The sequence below is a fragment of the Musa acuminata genome, chromosome BXJ3-4 (assembly GCF_036884655.1).
Source record: "Musa acuminata AAA Group cultivar baxijiao chromosome BXJ3-4, Cavendish_Baxijiao_AAA, whole genome shotgun sequence".
Lineage (NCBI taxonomy): Eukaryota > Viridiplantae > Streptophyta > Magnoliopsida > Zingiberales > Musaceae > Musa > Musa acuminata.
In genome coordinates this window covers 42,000,362-42,016,118 of record NC_088352.1, presented here as the reverse complement: position 1 = coordinate 42,016,118, position 15,757 = coordinate 42,000,362, and the positions used below count along the sequence as shown (strand labels likewise).

The 15,757-nt window shown below is 37.9% G+C and overlaps 2 protein-coding genes across 2 annotated transcripts; both read right to left on the bottom strand.

Annotated features, from left to right (window-relative positions):
• Window positions 1-1,243: 1,243 nt before the first annotated feature.
• Window positions 1,244-9,286, bottom strand: LOC135637158 (NADH dehydrogenase [ubiquinone] flavoprotein 2, mitochondrial-like). Its single transcript, XM_065149638.1, has 10 exons — window positions 9,069-9,286; window positions 8,942-8,992; window positions 8,760-8,825; window positions 8,182-8,298; window positions 4,213-4,290; window positions 3,974-4,079; window positions 3,853-3,899; window positions 3,596-3,673; window positions 1,683-1,748; window positions 1,244-1,605 (listed from the first exon to the last, which is right to left on the bottom strand). The coding sequence occupies exons 1-10, from the start codon at window positions 9,141-9,143 to the stop codon at window positions 1,498-1,500; spliced, it is 792 nt and encodes a 263-aa protein (XP_065005710.1). The 5' UTR covers window positions 9,144-9,286; the 3' UTR covers window positions 1,244-1,497.
• A 2,354-nt stretch (window positions 9,287-11,640) lies between these two features.
• LOC135634648 (auxin-responsive protein IAA4-like) lies at window positions 11,641-13,002 on the bottom strand. The gene is made up of 4 exons (XM_065145102.1): window positions 12,763-13,002; window positions 12,458-12,672; window positions 12,272-12,371; window positions 11,641-12,189 (listed from the first exon to the last, which is right to left on the bottom strand). The coding sequence occupies exons 1-4, from the start codon at window positions 12,912-12,914 to the stop codon at window positions 12,111-12,113; spliced, it is 546 nt and encodes a 181-aa protein (XP_065001174.1). The 5' UTR covers window positions 12,915-13,002; the 3' UTR covers window positions 11,641-12,110.
• Between the last annotated feature and the right edge of the window lie 2,755 nt (window positions 13,003-15,757).

The window sequence follows — 15,757 nt, the reverse complement described above, 5'->3', positions numbered from 1 at the left end:
ATCAAAGCATATCAAGCAAGCATTGAAAAGTCACGGTGAGATAGCATAGCAAAATTAGTACCATTGATATTAGCATTGTGTGAACATTCCGAAAAATGGATGAGAAATCATATGGAAACTAGCAAAATCACTCAAAAGGAGCATAACAATTACAATGATGTTCCAGGAAGCAACAGTTGTCTCATACAAAAGAGACACAAGTAGAGAAGAGCAACTTGAACGGCACAGAAACACCAATAGAGGACAGTATTGTCAACCAAAAGTTGATACAGCTTTATGGAAGTAAGGAGTAGAAAAATACAATACCTACGAGTTAAAAGGTTGATGGATACCACGAAAGAGTCCATACAATACAAGGTTGATGGATAACACGAAAGAGTCCATACAATACAATACCTACGAGTAGAAAAATTGATGACTCATGTGTCGATACTCATGCAAGAAATGCATACGAGTAGAAAAACATCTTACGGTTATCTCTTTCTGAGAGTAAATGCTTCCAAATCGTAGAACTACGAGGTGCTCAGGGTAACAAGGAGTTAGAATACTTTCTCATCAATTAGATTAATACTTTAGAGCATGGTCTGCAGTATCGAACTGTACCGTCCGATATAGGCGGTACGTATCGGTCCGACAGATTGTCGGTATGCGGATCACCTGTTACCGGTCGATGCACTGTAGCAGTGCACTGTATCACTGTAGCAGAGATACAGTACTCGACACATCTGAGTATACCGCTCGACACACCTGGGTGTACCACTCGATATACCATACCGTATCGATACTAAGCCCAGATCGAAACACCGATATGGTACGATATTGTGAACCTTGCTTTAAAGCGAACAAAACCAAATTGAAAAAAAAATTAAGGTGTCGTCAGCAATTATATATCTCATCGATGATGCAAAACTATGATGAACAATTCGCCTATATGGCAACCCTTAAGGCACCCCTTTAGTGTGTCCAATTTCAATTATACGTATCTTTTGCGCCTCAAAAAGGTTAATTGCTTTATATTGGTTTGTCCGTCGTGCACAACGATGATATATTACCAACGCCTTCCATCTCTACACAAAGTTTAAGGCCGAGACTAAACTTTGCCCACATACATAGTTTGAGCATTGCGGACAGATATAGTTTGGGCATTACACTTTTTCCGGGCTCTCTATTCGGGCTCGCTCGGACTGGTATTTGGACCGATAAATGAGCTGAATTGGGAGCCACCTCCGTCGACAGCATCCAATAAAACAATACTTATTTACAAGGCAAAGAGATCAACAGTAATTATAGGTGTCAATTTTGTTTCAATTCATCAAGATAATTCACTTGAGAAAACAACTGCTGCCGAAAACATAAGAGAAACATAAAAATGTAAGAAGCGAAACAAGAAATATCACACTACACTTTGAGCCGGTATCCACGATAACGGCGCGCTCGTGGCGCCTCAGATGTCAAGGCCAAGTAGTTCTATTATTCATGGCAGATATCCAACAGAAATCAGCACGCATCTAAATCCCTGCACGGAGGCGGTTTGGGTTCCCGGAGCAATGTGGTGTTCCCTCCGGCTGGTCCACACCTAATCCGATCAGGATTTTGAGTTCCAGCCTGCGCAAGAATAAAAAATCGGTAAGAAACATGTATAGAGTTCAGTAAATGATTAATCTACATCCTCGACCACTTACCGGTAGTTTTTCTCCCTTTCTCAACATCTCCACAATCTCAACAACTCGTTTTGGTGTCACATCTTCCTGAAGAAAGCCGAAAGAAACCACAATTTTAAGATTATTCCTCATATACGTAATTCCCTAGATCACCTAATAATAACATTTACCGCAGTCGAGTAGAAAAACCACAATTTTTTTCAGGTGAAAAAAGAAACATTTACTGCAGTCAAGATAAAGTATATAAACCATCGGGCTTGAATTTTAATCTGATATAGATCAAGTTGGAACTCAGAAATATATTATTTATCATGCTGTTGCAGAAAATTCATACACAGAAAGGTAAAGAATTAAGGTTTTGTGCAGCACCTTAAGAAAAAGCAGAGAGCCACAATTTAGCTGTGATCAGAACTCTAGATACTAGTCTTGCTCAGACAAAAGATCTTCATGCTGGCAGAATTTGATTACATGAAATTTTCAGATTAACAAAAGTGTACCCATTCAGCATCTGTGCCACCTGCAGTATTTTTCTTTGTTGCAATCTTCAGCATTTTCCAACTTACTGCCTGTGTGCTTGCTAATATAAACACACTTTAAAATGATTGCACAAAACTGGCAAGATTTTCTTACTGCTTTGCGCATTAATTTTTTTAAGATACAAATACTGTGTGACAGAAGTGACTCCCTAAAGTGCAAGAATTTCATGAGAATGGTAAATAAATGACAAAAGCTGGCAATATATCATGTTAATCAGAATAAGAAGAATGGAGATACTATAGTAGAGGAGGAGAAGAAAGAGTAGGTGAGAAGGAGAAGGCAAAGTGAGGAAGCTGAGTGGGAGGCCTCCTGTTGACAACTATTTTTGGCTGTCAACAGTAAGCTGAAAATATTAAAAAAAATAAAAATAAAGTTTTGAACTAGACCGGATGAAATTGCCCTAAATACCAACCGAGACATACTAGTCCGACCAGTTTTTTGAACTATGCTTTCATTGGCTAATAAAAATGCATCTACTAGATATGAAACTCATCACTTCAACCTTTCACTTACTTTTAGTAACTTGAATAGTTTCTTAAAGAACAAATCTTAAAGTATAAATGTCTGATTAGTTTTAATCCCTATTAACCTACTAAATTGATTGTATACTTCTTCATATTTACTTGCTTAAATATAATTTTATTCAAATTACACATTGTAATCATCAAGGTTGGAGTCATGAAAATAGTTAACAGAAGAAGAATGTGTATATTGATCCTCCCCAAACCCACCTATGGCAGGAGTCTTATGCACCAAGCCATCAGCCACCTATATTTAAGTTGCACCATATATTTTACATCTTGATTGCCAGAGTAGCAGCCACTTTTTAGAACATTTAGTACATTGCTGTACAGTGTGCACTAAGCAGGTGCATGCTATTCTATCTAAAAACAGGTATACAGAGGTACAAACCTCTATGAGATACATGCATTTCCTATTTTCTATAGAATGCCTTCTGGATCCAACCCAATGCAAATCAGCCTGGCCTGACAAGTACCTTTCCATTCAGCAAGGACTGTGATGTACCGACATGGCTATAAATTTCATTTGGGAATGACAATTATGATTTTCGTTCAGTAAATATCTCATTCCTTTCTGAAGGAACATTATTAAAAGTATGACCCCATACATGATAAATATGGTGGTGAGAAGAAAATGTTCTTGGTTGCTTTTAATCTAGAAAATAAGACAATTTACACAGTGTAATTAAAGAAAGATTTCATGGCCTAAGCTACTCAATCACTTGAAAGACAAACACGACTCTATTTGACCTTTAGCTTGCTCTAAGTGGTAGTTTCAGTGAGGATGCAATAGAAGTAGAAACATCACACAGTAATTGTTCAAAATGAGTTAATGAAGTGAGTAGAATGTTTATAAGATGGTCAAAGAGAACTGACATAGTAATTATATGAGTATCCTTCTGAGCCATTACTGTAGTCAGCTACAACTATCATAGGAGCATTCACGCAGCAGCCCTGTGAGGATTCAGAGTTAGAATATATAAGGACCAAAACATGGGAGCACTTAAGATTACTCATGATTTCTATCACAAAAAAAGCATTTGACCAAAACCACTAATCCACTTAAGAGGTTTTATGATATGAAGCAGGTCTGCAGCAGTATATCCAAAAGCATCCAGCAATTGAATACCTACCATGCACTCCATTTCGCCAACTGAAAACAATCCATCCTTTGTCACTTCTGTAAATACGACGAACAAAATTTTGATTTATATTTCCTGAATGTGCATGAAATAGAGAACTATGAACACTCACCATTGCGCTTGACTCCCAAGTGCTTTAATAGGGCATCTTCAATTTCACGAGATCCACGAATCATACAGGGTGTTGTTCCACAAACCAAAAGGTGATATTTACCAACCTGAAATGCACAAATAATTCAACTATATGCATGAAGCAAGTAAAAAAGAGAAAGACAACATGATTACTAACCTACAGTTATATCAAACAACTTGAATCAGGGAAGAACCAGAAAAACTTATAAACTCACATACCTTTGTCCTATTGAACATTGAATAAAATGTGGCAACTTCATACACACGAATAGGAGCAACTTCCATAATCTTAGCCACCTGAAATATCACAAATTGCATGCATTAAAAGAATCATATACAAAAAAGAACAAAATTGAAAATAATATTGTTCTAGCTGACTGGCAGGTGTGAAGCAGATAACATACAAGAAGATGTAAATCACATATCCAGATGGATATGACGAGATATATATGTCACTTTTCCATGAGAAACTATCCTAGTACCAAGGCTTCATAGTAGTTAAAACTTAAAAGATTGGAATACTCTACCTAGCTTGCTGGACTATGATCATACATCGACTTAACCACTTCAAACACCCAAATAATTCAGAAAAAAAAAATCTTAAATTGCCACAACCTTAAAAAAAAATGGGTCATTTGGAGCATATATTTGTGCTTATTGCACTTTCTTTAGTAATTTGTCAGCTCTCAATTTGTCAGATAGTCCAACCTGAGACTTATGAAATACTTCATGTCTGGATCCAAGTCTGTGTCTTGTTAATGAGTGCATGAAGGCTAAACAGAAGACTACTTTTGAGAATCTAATCCAATAAAGGTCTGATCTAATAGAAGTTGGTAAAAGATCCCCACTTACAAAGAGAAAACAACAAGAATGACAGATTTCTAAGTAAAAACAATAGGATAATAAAGAGGCAAAAGCTTATTGTCTGAGAGTATCACCGAGATGATTTAGATAGAAAGAGAGAATGGAAAAAGGTTACGAATACAGGTCAGACTGTTACTAACCTCCCGGTGTTACCAATCCAACCACTATTCGATGTTTAAACTTTTATTCTGTATCCACTGATACTCAGTGGTACAGGTTAGTATACTGGCATCATTCTGACTTATTAAACCAGAATTTGAAAGAAAATTAAGAAAACAAAGATAGAGAGAGAAGCAGGACTCACCAGCTAAACCAATCAACCACCTTTTGTCAAGAGTAGTTCAGTTACAAATAGCTAAATGCCCCTTTATGTATAAACATTTAAACTAATTTTAACTAAATTAGGACCATAAAATAACTTTTAGAAAATTCTAAATCCCAACATAGACCATCAAGTTCCAAACTTGTGTCTTAGCAACTTCATGAATTTCACAATCCAACCTCTACCTAAAATGCGACTCTTAAAAATGAAAAGGTCTGGGTACAGGTGGTTTTTCTGGGTCCAAAAGAGGTCTGGGTTGCAGGCCACGACATGCTATCTCATATACACCATATATTGCAAACCATTCAACAAACACCACTGGTTTGTGTGTCCTACTCAATTATCAATCCTTTTTTTTCTTTATTTGCATTTATTTTTCCTTTTCCCCTCAATCAGCATCAACTGGTCCAGATGATATGCCAGTAAGACAGTCTGAGGAGTGACAAAGATGGTTGTAGTACCAGTATGGAAGTCCCTAAATAAATACAAATCGAGTGGGCCTCCAAATACTCCTAAGTAACCAACAGAATACTTTGGTCTGTTCAAGCCATCAATTTATTCATAAATTAGACTTGTGTCAAAGATCTCAGCCAAGAACACAATTACAAATTACCCCACACAAAATGTGCAAATCACTTAGTGCTCTAAAATGACTTGAGCACCAAATCCTGGGACAAATATGACTTATATCTGAGGCTTGTTACCCAATTGCAGCTACCCAACAATGGATCTATTAATCAGTTGCTGTGTTGATATTGCGCAATTGCAAGAGATGGTTGCCACTACTTTTATCAGAAAACATGTATTTGAGAGCTTTTTAGACTGCAATCAGAAATATCAGGGATAACAAACCAATATAAAATTTGAAGTCGAGAACAAAAATTAGATGTGTTAGACATATTAATCCCAAGAATGTGCCTAACAACAAACATGTAAAACTGATTACAATGGGCATAAAATGTCTCTTCCTCCATTGCCATCTTCTGTTCCTTTCAGAATTGCTTGACCCATGTTTGAAAATCCTCAATCTACATGAGACCAAACATGTGGAGCGTGGATCAGAATTATCTCCTCACTCTCTCATCTTTGCTGACAAGAGACTAAAAGGATCCCTTATTGCTTCCATCATGAGATCTAAGCAAACTAAGAACCCTTGCATCCAACTTAATTTGACATAATATCCTCATAGAACCTGGCCCCTTTAGTTTGACTCAGGGTTTAATAAATTAGAAAAGGACATATGACCAAAAAAAAGACACCTAATAGGAATAGGGTTCTAAAACAAGATGATAAAGGTTATGAAATATTAGAGAAATTAAGAGTTATGAGTGCATATGAAGAGGTACCAAAACTAGAAACTGAACAATTTGCAAGTAATTTAGGATTAAACCTAAGACCATATGCATAAAATGGTGTTTTCTGTGAATTGTCTAGAACCTAGTTCCTGATCTACTTCTAATGACAAATGTGGTAATCAATAGGAAAATGGTAAACCAATTGAGATTGTTTACATGGCAGCCAACAATCAGTCCAGTTGAAACCATATGTTATGAATATTCTAAGAAGAGATGCCATCAATGAAAAAAGACAGATGATACAGGAGGTCCCTGAAAACCAGAACAACATAAACTACATATTAGATTACAGAATTGATCAATTGCTCCTCCTTGATTGATCTTTTCCCTTTTGTTTGACTCTCTTGTACCTCCCACTATCAGATTTCTTATTTTCATTGCTGCTTATCATAAATAGCAATTTATACCCATATCTGTATGTGGGATATAGTGCAGATTACAAGTGAAAGAGTGAATAGAGCTGATCATTGGATTGTTTTACAGAACTGAATGAACTAAATCCTGCATAAATTCAAACCCAAAAGCTTTCTCATGAGCTGGAAACAGAGAAAAATGTCTGTCCTATTCAATTATCAAGTAGTAACAATCAGTTCAAATTGAATCAGTTCTCAGAAGCTAGTAAATATTTTTATAGCTCTCTCAAATAAGCATAGAGAATTATTTTCAATCTAGAAAGAGAGCAAAAATGTACAATAAAGATATGATCCCTTCACTCAAGTCATATCCAAAAAAAACTACAGATAAATGTCATATTGCCAAAAATTTAATGTGCTTCACAATCATTGTAATGTGAATGATCTGACTTTAATCAATAGAAGAGTTAAGGTGAATATTGAGTAATTTACTGATAAGCTAACCTATGGCCCATAGTTAAGATATATCTGGGGTAACAACCAGAAGTTGGCCTCTCATTGGCTCCCTACATCTTGAAGACTTTCCAGGGTCCTTCCAGACCAACGACTTTGGCCCAAGCATTTCTATAGGTGGAGTCACGCACTCCAATCATCCTCTTAAATAAACAAAAGGTTTAGGAGGGGTACCAGATGAGTGTAAGCTATGACACTAGATTACAAGTAAAGGTTCTACTGAAGTATTAAAATTGACCTTTTACAGGCTCTTCATAGTGTCTACATTGTGTAGAAGAGGTGGGAGACTTGAGATCCACATCAAGGGAGGTATTTCAATTCTAGCAAATCAAATGCAGCTCCCTGGATCCTTGGTTAACCTTGTTCCATCCTCTTCATAGAATCAAATTTGATCGGCTCAACTCTTCTTCCACAAAAACAGAAAAAATGAGGATTTCAGGATTCAGGTATTTCCTCCCAATTTACAAGGTCTTATAATTTCATAGTTTAATTTAGTACATCAAATATTTCCTAACCTAGCCAGCCCCCTCATTAACAATTAGCAGATTTTACTAAAATGCAAATCTGTATTCAAACTTGTATGAGATCTTTTGACAGATATGGCACAGAGAAAGAGGAAAAACATGGCTATAATAGATTCATGTATTAATAGCACTTACCACAAGTAAACAAAATATTTAACAGTCTGAACAACACCGCATCAAGATATGTAAGTTAAGGTATGTAAAGCTACGAACTTAACAAAGCCCTATACACGGGTAAGGAATCATTTCGACCATACAGCATTCATTGCAGAAACTGGTAACCATCCACCATGTTGCTGCTGGGCCAGGTCCAGTAGCGGAATAACAGCAGATTGCTTGTAGTTTGAAGGATAGTGGGAGAGTATCTCTTTGACCTAGAGTTACACATGGGCAAGAAAATCAACCATTTGATAGCTTAAAATACCAAAAATGATAGCATGGACTTGTCTAAATGAGTAAGTATTCTTAAAACTAAATAACAAATCACAATTATAAAGCTCCACAGAGGTGACTTGAGGCATTAAACAGCGTATCTCAACAAGACATATCCATGTATGCTTTTTCAGGAAAAGAAGATGATAGATCAAACTCTCGAGTGGCCATAAGTGTACATGATCATGATAAGCAATTCTACAGTACACAAAACAATAGGGAAACCTACAAATAATAATAACAAATATGTGAATTCCACTCAAGATCATTTTTATTCGCGAAAAATGCTACCCAAATCACCACATTTGTTCAAAGAAGGAACAACAACTCCAAGAAGCGAACCAAGAAAACGAAGAATTGAAATCAAGAACAGCAACCCAAGTAACGGACAAAAACGGAGTACCCTTTTCATATTTGCTTCGCTGAACTCCCATGGCTTGTCAGGATTGTTATCCGGCGAATCAATGTGCTGACAAAACGATAACAAAAAGATCACAACTTGGACAAGTTTAAGTCAAACCCAACGGGATCCGAAGAAAAAGAAAACAAATTTATCGAATATTCGAGCGTTTCGAGGGAGCTCACGTAGTTGAGGGCCGTGGACAAGGATCTGGCGGCGACAGCGGGCGAAGTGAGCTGGAAGGCGGAAAAGAGATGAGAGATCGAGCAAATGAACGATGTGGAAGATGAAATCGGAGAAGAATCCCCTTACCGCGAGCGAAGGGCGCAGCGCTCGGCGGATCTCCAAGAGGCGCTTGGTCGCCAGGCGCGCCGCCGGCGAGAACATGGTGGGCGATCCAGAACCAGGTACGAATGAGGTGATCCGAGAGACACAGAGAGATCAAGAACCGAGGCGAAAATAAACTCACCCCGCCCCGCACCTGCGAACGCTACCTCCTTGTCGATTCACACGTGAGCTTCCACACACATCCCACCCGGGCCCAAGTTTTAATCCACCAAAAGCACGGGAAACTATCGGGTATTTTGCTTATATGTAAACCAGATAATTGCAGTGCTTCCTACGTGGGCCCTCTGTGGGATCCACTTAATGGCAAATGGAAACATGACACGCAGATTACCGGCGATCACCGTACCCATCCGCATTTCATTTTTATATTATATACAATACAATATATATATATATATATATATATATAATACTGATTATTTTTAAGTTTTTATTGTTAGACGTTATATGTTTTCTTATGTGGATGTATAAGTATAAAAATTAAAAAAATAAGATTATTAATTTATAGATTTATTAGATATATTTATATTTATTTGGTTATGATTAGTTATATTTGTATTTAAATATTATTATGATGCATAAATTTATAATTATTATTATTTATAGATTTTGGGATTGTTGATTACTTTGGATAATAATTTTATTTTTTAATAATATTAGTTAATTATAAAAATATAAAGAGCTCATAAGGGGATGCGATAGGGAGAAGCACATGAAGTTAATACTGAAAGCATTATTAGTGGGAACAGAATTCATTATTTTTTAGGCTCCAAAGGACCTTGAGCATTATTTGATATAGATCAATGCAGCCATATATACCAGTAAATTACTGTAAATATGTTGATTGTTGATATGGAGGCACCAAATGAATCAGAGAGGTGGCATGTCAAAATAACATGGTTGTTGGATAGAATCTTTTTAAGGTTTTTTATTGACAGACCATAGGGAACTAGTTAAAATCTAATATTCCACAAATTATATTGATGAGTTGAGGTCTTGAGAAGAAGCTTCACATTATTCCATGAGAAGTATGTGAGGAATTTGATTACATGTCCTGAGTTAGTTCCATGCTCATGCTGGCTGCTTATTATATTATTTTGATGAAAGATAGATACAAAGCTACTGATGCCTGTGTTGTGTTGTATTTGTGAATACATCATATAATTTTTTGGGGACCTATTTTCCTCCAAGTTTGGTAGACATTTTTTAGTTCTTGCTGGTTAAAGTCACCTTCAAAATACTTTATCATGGACAGATTAATTAAACACATACCCTCATGTATTCAACACATTAATGGCAAGTATATGAACCTTGAAGTGGTAAAGAAAAAAAAGGCAAAATTCTTGCTTGAAAGTTTCTGCACAATTATCTGTAAATCTGAATACAAGACTAAGTCAGCCATAAAAAGCTATTGGAGGAGTACCAAATGGATCACATTTCTGCTTGACTTGCATGAATTCAGAGAATTAGTAGGAGTATCTTGTGCATGTATCTCTTTTCCTTTGATAAATGCATATATGTTGTGTTGGTTTCTGTTTACACAAGTGACAGAATGGTATCATTTTTAGGATTTGGCTTCTCTACTTGAGCTTGTAGTAATTTGCAGAACAACAACCAAAGCCAAAATATAGTTAGGATAGTGAAACAATGATATGTTAACTAAACATGCTTATGTTTTTAACAGAGCAACAAAAGCAAGCTAACCAAAGTTTATTTCAATTAAAGACTTCCTAGACTACTAAAGAATCATAATTCAGCAAACGTCAATGTAGAGAAGGGGAACTTTTGGCAGTCATCAGTTGTTATGATGCAGGTTCTGGGAGCTCTGTGTTCATGGGTCCCCTGTTCCACCAGCAATTATAGCTTACTCAGATTCAGCATGCTTTGGGTGCATAATTTTGACATAGTGAAGTGGACATCTCTACTTGTGTTCAATGTTTTTGCAAAGCAAAAACCTTTTTTTTTTTGTCCAAAAGAACTAATATGTCACTTTGGATTATTCATTCAGGTCAGTGATGTCTTTCTTGACTATTGTGATCACATCAGTCCACAAATTTCCTCAAGTAAATACACATGAATCATCACCTAAGCATCCAGTTTGATCAAATGCCTCTTATTTAAGTTTCTGGAAATTAAATGTGTATGTTCATGGAATATAGTGGGTTCCAGCCACCGTCTATGTGGTTAAATGGAGGACACATCCTTCTCATTCATGTGCATGACATATAAGTTGTCTGAAATTTGATTCCCTGTCTTCCATTCACAGAATATGTGTGTTGGAACTTGTCAGCCACTGAGCCTTCCCTTCACTTTCACATCCATTATCCTAGTGTCAAAAGGATTTAAGGGAGAACACAGTTGCTTGACCTTAGATTTACTGGTTCCATCATTTAAATTGGTTCCTAAACTGGTGCATAATCTGCAAATCTCTGTTATTTAAGATATAGTTTGTGTAATTTAACAGGATGTGGTTTAGAGGGTCTGTTTCTTAACCTTTCTGTTGCATATCATCTCATTTCAAAGGAGACAGTTCATGTATGTATGATTTAGATATAAAATTTATGGAAAAATCAAAGATAAAGACACTGGAATTGTAGGGGAGAGAGAGAGAGAGGTTGCAAACATGATTTGTCTCTTTTTCATCATCAGATGATGAGACATGAAACAGTTGGCTATAACTTCACATTCAGGACATGAAGCAAGCAAAATTCTTCTGTACAATCTCATGCTGAAATAAAAAAAATCCCTACAGGATAATTGTGACACCAAATCTTGTAGATGTTCTCTTCATGTGTTGCACTTTTCTTCTCTCTCTGGCTTTTAAGCTGTAGGATTGTAAGATGAGCTGTTTGACAGATGCAATCCCAAGCTTCTTTATATTTTTTTTGTTCTTCCTTTTCTTAGCAGACTCATGAACTTGGAAATAAATTCCAAGCAAAAAATAGTCTACTCTCATGAAGTAAGATCTCTCATCTCCATTCCTTCTTTGTTGATCTGGATCTCTTGTTAATGTTGTCTTGATTCTAATCCTCTTGCTTCAGATCCTTTCATTATCCTTAGCCTTTTGCAGGAAGAGATGAACATCCTGCAGACATCAAACCAAATGGATGAGAAACAAGTCACACATGTCAAAGGTCTTGTCATGCTGAAGGAGATCAGATACTTACTCCCATGGAACATCACCAACCAACATCAAGTCTCCATCTTTATCCTCATAGGTGATGGCATACTCAGATCCACTGCCTCCTTCTCTCCTTAACAACTCTCCTGCAACAGATAAAAGATGTCGATCATGCATGCTATATACTGATGTGTTACTTGTGTTGTTCTACCTCATATTTATGTCCCCTTACCTAAAGAGAAACATTTGAACATGTTGTTCAGGCCCTCTCTGAGTTCCTTGTAACCCTTGTAAACACTGAGATCAATCTTCCTCAAGTAAGGTACTCCATCCATGCTGACCTTCACGTATAACCCGGCGGCGGCCTCGGCCTCGGCCTCCACCTTCCTCGCCGGGAAGCTGTTCTTCCGGTACGACCGGATCGGTGGCCATCCCACTACCTGTGCCCTGCCATGTCAACAAGCAGCCGTCAGCAAAGCCAAGACCACATCACAACCTCCTCCAGTCTCCGCGAAGAACCACCCCTGCAAAACCTACTTTGCCGCCGAGGTTCGTCGGAGCTCGTCGTGGCTTTCCTCGTCGCCTTCGGGAAGTGCTCGCTTGGCGCTCCTTGTTGCCGTCGACGTGCCGGGCAAACCGAGCCGCAGCTCCGTGTCACCGAGGCCGTCGCTTCCCTTGATGTCTTCCATTTCCCTTAACCTTGCTGGAAACTCTACGGGGCCTGTGTGGAGTTGCTGAGAAGAGGAGTCGGTCTGTGTTTGCTCTTAAGGTCATGGAGGGAGACAGATTTATAGTGCAATATGAAAGCAATGGCAAGCTTTCTTGCACGAGAGATGGGGGTATCGACAGCGACCGCGGTCGGTTGGACGGAGGACATGCATGAGGACGACCGGGCCCGGATCGTGCGGCGGGGATTGCTCCAACGGCGGTGCGGGAAAGATCTCGTCCGTCGAATTGCTTGGTTCATAACATAATGGAGGAGCACATGAGACGCTAGGAAATGGTCGGTAGGCAAAATAACATGTAATTATTGGTATAAAGCTAAAAGACTTGCACATAGAAGTGCTTTGTTTTGTTATGTGTGGTTGATAGGGTTAAGCATCTCCTAAATCAAATCATCAGTCTTCTTTTCTTCCTTTCTGCTTTTCTAAACATGTTAAGAGAATCTTTTGTGTCAATTAACTAAAAAATAGTACAAGATTATGCCCCATTTGCTAGTTAGTTTCCCATCACTATGATGCATTAGGTCACAGCTATTTTTGTAATAACATATTTTAAGCAAGTTGTGTTTATGAATGCTAAGTGTATGCAAGGAGGTGATTAAGATATTGATTTAGCAGATGTGGATTGTCTACTACTATCAAGAGCTTATAGTGATCTTCATCTATGTCCATTTTGCACCCTATGTACACAATACGTCCACGTAAAATGTCTGGATTTTTTATGGATTTAGTATGTCTACGTCGAAAACACAATCGCACGACTACAGCAGTGGACAGATGGACACCATACCATACTCGGTAGTTCAATACAATGGAGTGGAAGCTACCTAGGAAGCTACACCAAGTCGATGCAGGCAATTGACCATCCTCCAGTTCATCTGAAAGAGATGTATATATGCATGTGTTCAACTACATTTGATCTCTCTCTCTCTCTCTCTCTCTCTTGCTTTTCTACCTTGGAAGTCAATCTCATCGATCTCATGCTATCAAAACCACTGTACTCCATGAGAGGTTGGATGAGCAGGAGATGGAGGAACCATGCACACGGCCGAGAGGAGGACCAAAAGCTAGTGAATGGTAAATAACGTTGACACCATCAGAAGGATGATAAAATCAACTCAGTTTGAGTACCTCAGAGAGATAACTTAAGCTAAGTAAAGATCGAACTCTATCATATGTGCGCAAGGTTGAGCTCTTACATCGAGTTTACCAGGTGACTTGTCGCATAGGTCGGATAGAGGAACCCCTTAGTCGAGCAAGTCGAATTCGAATTGGCCTCTATAAACCTTATCAAGAGTATGAGAGGTCAAAACGTCAAAATAAAGCCGGATGTTGAGATGTAAACACCGTATGCACTGTTTCGACTTTGCATTCGATGTCACTTCAGTGTCGACATCGTTGTATTCACATCATGTGGGATCGATTTGCCGTTCGATTCTGTGTTCATTTTGCAGCAGCAAATGCTAGCCATATTTACAAGGATCTGAACGAAGTTGCAATATTAAATGATAAATCTATTAAATGACAAATGCTAGCCATATTTATATGGATCTGAACACGTTGCATGCCATAGAATGATGCAACGTGTAACCATGCATGCCTCAAACGGGAGCAACGCGTATCCTGTGCTACTGACCAACCAGAGAGGAGAGGAGATATATACAAGTGAGGTATAGGAACAATTGAGAGGAGGCATGCAGCATCATGTCAACATGCACGTGATCTGTCCCATGCACGTGTGCTGTCCATGGAGCTTTCGTTGAGGGTTCAAGTAGTGCTGTTAAAGTGCAAAGTCTTTGTCCTATAAACCATCTTATTTATTTGATGTCCATGTTGAAGCTCAAATTATTGCTCTTATCTGTTCATGCGTGACTCTTTATGTGTCCATATATTACGTCTATATATATATATGTATCAGCACACCGCATGTTCGTGTGTTTTCGTATGTCGGCACATAAATGTCTTTGCGTGTCATGCATACACGGAAACGAGATGGCAGCCAACATCTTCCTATAAGCACCAAATCTTTAGCTATAGCTTAGCTGTTGAGACTACTCAGAAGAGAGAGAGAGAGAGAGAGGTTAGATGTTGACAAAATGAATGTCATTAATTCTAGTATTGTTGGATCTAATACGTGATTTGTGGCTAAAGTAGCATAAGGATGCAATGTCTTCACCTATGAGGAGAGCCGTGGACACGACGACGAAGTTAAGTTGTTCATGTGTTAATAAGGAATTAGGAACTTGAACCAAAACAGCTCAACTTGGGGTGTTTTGTTCTATACTCTAGCTGTTGTTTGCCCTTCAAGCAACAAATGTAGTTATTTTATGGGGATTGTATGACCCAAAAGCACGCACCAACCTTACATAACTAGAAAATTGCTACCATCCGCTTACATAATAGCTCTATTCCATCCACCATCACAAGTACTTCATGAAAAGCCAAACTTGTCGTCCCATTAAAACACTCAAGACATTCCTCCTCGTGCCAATTTGATACAACTTATATGTGAATTGTACAAAAGCAATGATGCAAATTATGTTTGCATCGAGTCGTTTCTTTGATCGTTTGCAAGTATATCACTTGCAAACGATTTACAAGTATTTTAAATTGAGATGAACGAGTTGATGGTCAGCTTGTGTCTACTAGAACGAGGCAATAGAATCAACGATGTGTATGTCTAACTAGAAGAGATCGATCATGATGTTTCAAAGTCATGGTTAAATAAAATATTAGGCATTTGCCTAGCAAAATTAACTCTTAATAGGATACTTCAAGCATACTTCGATAGTCATTGCTTCATCATAGAT